Source organism: Peromyscus eremicus, chromosome 5 (assembly GCF_949786415.1).
Source record: "Peromyscus eremicus chromosome 5, PerEre_H2_v1, whole genome shotgun sequence".
In the NCBI taxonomy this organism is placed as follows: Eukaryota; Metazoa; Chordata; class Mammalia; order Rodentia; family Cricetidae; genus Peromyscus; species Peromyscus eremicus.
In genome coordinates, this window is record NC_081420.1 from 126,154,154 (window position 1) to 126,159,236 (window position 5,083).

A 5,083-nucleotide genomic window follows, 5' to 3' on the forward strand; every position below is an offset into this window, starting at 1 on the left:
CCAGCAAAGAAACCAAATCCACAATGTCAAAGGATGGAAAACAAACTACCAAGTGTGATGGCTAATCTTGGTTGTCAACTTAACTACATCTGGAATCAACTAAAACCCAAGAATCTGGGCACACACGCAAGGCGTTTCTCTGAATAGATCATTTGAGGTGGGAACACCTGCCCTAAATCTGGATCTTTTGAGGTCAGAAGAACTACCCTAAATCTGGGCCATATCTTCTGAATAGGCCCATAGAATAGGAAATGGAAGTTGGAAGTTTTTGCTTTTTGCCTGCTTGCCCTCATTCTTGCTGGCAAGCTCATCTATCCTGTTGTTGAGGCTTTCCTTTGCTGGTATTACTTCTTCAGAACTCCAACATAGACTGAAGACTAGCAGCTCTCTAGGACTTCCTGGGGATTCCATCCGCAACTGGGACTGCTGAGACGTCCAGTCTGTGGATTGATTGTTTTGGAACTACTTGATCCACAGCATGGAAGCCACTCTAATAATTTACACACACACACACACACACACACACACACACACACACACACACACACACACGTTCATTCTATCAGTCTGTTCCTTTAGAGAACCCTGACCAATATACCAAGCAAATGAAAAATATAAACAAGCAGATGTTACTATCTTTCTATAAGGAAAAGTAAACTTTGTAGCAAAATTAATGAGCTGAACTTAGGAGACATTCAGAATATTCCCCCAACAGATAAGAAATACACATATTTCTCAGCAGCACACATAACCTTCTCCGAAAGTAAACAAGCCTCAACAAAGCAGAGAACAAACAACAAAACTAAGATAATTCCTTACATCTTATCAGACCACAATGAAATAAAACTAGAAATCAACAATGAGAGAAATGACCCAAACCACAAAAATACTTGGAGGCTGAAGGATGCGTTGTTGAATGAACAGTTGGGGACCATTCAAGAAATCAGACAGGACATTTTAAGATTTCCAGAAACAAATAATAATAAAAACAGAACCTATCAGACCTCTGAGACACAGCCGAGACAGCCCTAAAAGGAAAGTTTGTAGTAAATGATGACACTGTACCCAAGGTGACTTTTCTACTGGGATTCTCATCTGCTGTGTTCTTTTCCTCCACATGGGGGCAGTGGTGAGGCTCAGCAGCCAGTGGGAAAGATGGGAAGTGGGAGGAGCTGCTGTAGGCTCCAGCCTAGGGTCTGGATCACTCTCCATTGTCTTTCCCTGCACTCCTTCTCTTGCTGGCAAACTTTCAGAATAAAGGAGGTGACATCAGCGATGCCTAGGTGCATAGAGCTGAAGGAGTCTGTAGGAAAAAATCAAGAAATCAGCAAAGAGGAGTAAAGGAAGAATTAACACAGTTGCACTTTTTTTCAACAAAGCACATGATTTTAATTACTATGAAAAAGCTCCACTCTGAGCCCCAGTGGTGGTGCATGCCTTTAATCCCAGTACTCCAGAGGCAGAAGCAGGTGAATCTCTGTGAGTTCAAGGCCAGCCTGTTCTAGAGAGTGAGATCCAGGACAGCCAGGGCTGTACAGAGCAACCCTGTCTCAAAGAAACAAACAAACAAAAAAACAAACAAAAAAAAAAACCAAGTATGAAAAAATGGGGGGGGGGAAGCCCCACTCTGTAGTTTCTTGTGAAGTCCTGGCACACCCAGATGATTGGTGCTCATATTTCACACAGAACACACACAAAGTAGTCTAGAAGAGAGACATGTCTAAGGTTTATGGTGGTCCAGGGCAATTAGGGTTGTTTAGGATTAGCATAGCAGATGCAGATCAACAGTAGGGACTCAGATTGCAAAGCTGAGGTGCTTCCTGTACCCAGACATCCCTGGGAGCAGTGGGGTGGGAAGTGCCTGTTTGACTGTGTCAAGTAGGGCACCTGGGAGGTGGGAGGGGACCTAGGAGACTTTTGGGATGGCCCTGTGTGAGGAGGGGACTCAGGCAGGGGTCCCCAAGAGTGACCTCACTTCCTTAACAATGACCCAACAATGCAGAACCCTGCAACCAGGCAGCCAGCTGCTTAGAGACAGCCTAGCAGGCTCATTTGTCCTGATACTCTAGTCAGAGCAGGATGTTTTCTTGTTGTCTTGGGATTACTCGAGGCTCAGACCATAAGAAAGAGAAAAGAGGAGGCCGTGGTGGAGGCCATGGTGGTACCCGGAGATCCCGGGTTCACTCCTGGCTCCAACGCCTCTGGCCATTTGGCCGGAGAGGAACAAACTCAACCCAGGGCAGCCAGGGCCAGGATCACACAGACCAGGTAATCACTCTGAAATCTCAGAGTTTCCCCAAATTTCACTTTGGGAGTTTGGCAGTGTAAAGATTCAGGAAAACTTGGAATAATAATAGCCAATCAGAATGTTGTAGTCCTGTGCCTGTTGGAACCATCCACCTTGATCTCTCCTCAGGTTGAGAAGGAGTCTGCCCCAAAGGACCTGAAGGAGTCCTATGGAAAGTCTCGCTTCAGTGCTTTGGAAGAGGTGGTGATTCGCCTGGTGATTTCCCTGCAGACTGGGGATGCCTCTGTTGTTCTCACGTTCATTTACATATATCAAAGGTTTGTCACCATGCAGCGGGTGCCAGGCCTGCTGTTCAAGCAGTGAGTGCCCACCTCCAAGCTCAGAGGCCTCAGATCCTCTCCTGGTTATGGGAAGCTCTCTGCCTTCCTCTGAGCCTCCTTATTTTCTAGAGTGTTGTTGACTATTCACCCAACAGCATGAAGTCAGAAAGTGCTTCCTCCAGGCTCGGCCTTAGGGACTGGTGTGTCCAGAGCTGAGACTCTAATGAGTGTGGATGTTCTCTGTACCTTCAAGAAGCTCTCTATCCTTGGCCCAGTTTTTCTGAGCCTTGACCAAAGCACTTCTCCTATTGTAAAGGAGGTTCTAGAATTCCTATTGGAGTACCGAATAGAGATGTGTCCAGAGTGGAGACCCGTGGAGGGTAATCCAAGGAACCTGGTGTGCACTGGGATGTCTGGATAGAGATGTTTGTGATCACCCACTGCACAAACATATTTGAGGCACCTACTGTATCAGGGTGAATTCATAATACTGAGAGCAGACAGGACTTCTAGGTACTGGACTTAGATTCCTCTCCAGGTATCAGTGTCCCCCTAGAGGTCTTTTGGATGGGGACCTGAGACTCTACAGATGACATCCTTCCTGTTCTCCTCTAGGTATGCATACTTCTACCCTGATTGTGAAGAGGATGAAGAAGTTATGGGGTAAGTGGGCTTTGCAACAAGAGAAAGGCCTTGGCTCTCCAGAGTCGGGTCATTTGGGTTCTAAGGGTCAGGGATGATGCTTGGGTCTCACACTCCTGCTTTCCTTTTTTTTTCTTTTTTTCTTTTTTTCTTTTTTTTTTTGTTATTTCACACTCCTGCTTTCTATACTGATGTCGGAGTATTTCCTGGAGGGTGAGAAGAATTGCATGGGCAGGGTCCTTGCTAGTGGGAATATGGAGGAAGCCTGTGGCCTCTGGTGCCCCCGTGAGACTCTACCCTGATCTCAGCCCATGTCATCCAGGCCTGGTCAGCTGCTCTCCGTTAGAGCCTGAGAAAGGAGTGTGCGGAGCTCCCTGCTCACATGGACCTCACAGCCCTGCTCACTGTGCTCATTTGCATAAGGGCTGGAGATCTTCTTCCTTGCAGTCTCACATGCACGGAGCCTTGAGAGGGGCGGCAAAGGAGAGTCCAGGCCACCGACTGGGCTGTCTGTCTCCTAACCCAGAGCCATCTCCACCCTCCTGGACATACGGATTGAGAAGTTCCCTGAGGATTTTTGCCAGGCATCAGTCCTGTCCATTCTGAAACAAGTGAAGAACTACTTGATTGTCAACATTCCCCATTCAGATGTTGTCATTCGTGTCAATGAACTCCTGACCCAGCTGCAGGCAGAAGTGGCCAGTGACTCAGAGGCCAGCACTGAGGAAGCCTCAGGTAGGTGCTTGACACCCTGTCAGGAGGATTCAGTACCTGGAGAGCTGGGGGGATCCTTGAGAGGCTCCTCTTTGCAGGGGTTGTTACTGGACTCTAGCCTGGGCACATGTCGTTTTGTAGAATACGGTCTGGGATTCCAGGCACACATGATCTCCTCTGTGTTTGGAAAGGCTGAGAAGGAGGTCTCATCCTGGGCATGTTGTCTCCTCCTGCACTCCACTGCCTCTTCCCCTTCTAGAGATGCCTGCATCAGCAGCACATCCTTAGATCTGGGGAGCCGCAAATGCACAGATCTGGAGCTTGAAGTCTGTTAATCAACAACGAAGACAGCTACACCGGAGCTGGAGACCACAACAAGCAACAGAAGTTTCTGTGACACCCGTGAGATGTGGCAGCAGCGGTGGGTCACCACACGGGTTAGCAGCTGTGGATACTGAGTGTCCTCATGTCAGCAGATATTGCAGCTTTTGCACACCTGACTTTGCTGCAGTGGGTCTCCCTCCCCAGGGAATGGCCCTGCCACCCATTTCCCTTCTGCTGCACCATCAGTATCTGCTCTGCAGACAGCACCAGTTCTCTTGTTCCCCACAGAATCCCTCCCGGATTTGAACCCCCAGCATTCTCAGCCCCACAGCCAGCCTCCCCATCCCCTGAGTAACTGTTTTTATTATTCTGGTTATTTTCGATATTGTGTTAGTTTAAGTATTGGTTTTAATAAATTGTTCGTTTGTTTTTCATTGTCTAAGTTGTGGTTGTGATGTCCCCTCAGCATGCTTGTACAGGGCCTAGCAGTTTCCCTAAGCAGACCACACTGGTTCCGTGAGAGGCTACATAGAGACAGACCATCCTGGAGAAAGGGAGGCAAAAGCCACTGCCTTGACAGAGACCAGGTGAATGCCTGAGAGAGGTGCTAGAAATACAGATAGTTGTGGCTGGCTGCCATTTGCTGGGGTCCTAAGAGCTAGGTCATGTGCTTAGAGGTCTGGCTGACCAGGTGTCCTTCAAAGGGTTTCTGCTTTAGTTTCAGGCTCCTGTAGCTGGGTAGCAGCACTATTTCAGGGTCTGATGAGGACAAATTGCAATGTCACCAGGTCCCTGCTTCCCATGTGCACAAGGCTAGGCACACACTCACCATTTC

At 48.0% G+C, this 5,083-nt stretch overlaps 1 protein-coding gene across 2 annotated transcripts; it reads left to right on the plus strand.

The window, feature by feature from the left end:
• Positions 1–1,630: 1,630 nt before the first annotated feature.
• On the plus strand, positions 1,631–4,680 carry LOC131912007 (ral guanine nucleotide dissociation stimulator-like). Of its 2 annotated transcripts, XM_059264486.1 has the most exons (4): positions 1,637–2,268; positions 3,184–3,231; positions 3,737–3,945; positions 4,184–4,680. In XM_059264486.1, exons 1-4 carry the CDS (start codon positions 2,156–2,158, stop codon positions 4,210–4,212), a joined length of 399 nt encoding a protein of 132 aa, XP_059120469.1. In that variant the 5' UTR covers positions 1,637–2,155; the 3' UTR covers positions 4,213–4,680. The 2 variants fall into 2 exon arrangements, with proteins under 2 accessions (XP_059120468.1, XP_059120469.1); XM_059264485.1 differs by having other exon boundaries at positions 1,631–2,268; positions 3,737–4,680.
• Positions 4,681–5,083: the final 403 nt, after the last annotated feature.

What these genes read in the sequence shown, in the direction of transcription:
- LOC131912007 (XM_059264485.1), top strand. Translation starts at nt 2,156, where the DNA reads ATGGTGGTACCCGGAGATCCCGGGTTCACTCCTGGCTCCAACGCCTCT. An exon ending in GCCAGGATCACACAGACCAG is followed by an intron (nt 2,269 to 3,183) that starts GTAATCACTCTG and finishes GTTCTCCTCTAG; the next exon opens with GTATGCATACTTCTACCCTG. An exon ending in GAGGATGAAGAAGTTATGGG is followed by an intron (nt 3,232 to 3,736) that starts GTAAGTGGGCTT and finishes CTCCTAACCCAG; the next exon opens with AGCCATCTCCACCCTCCTGG.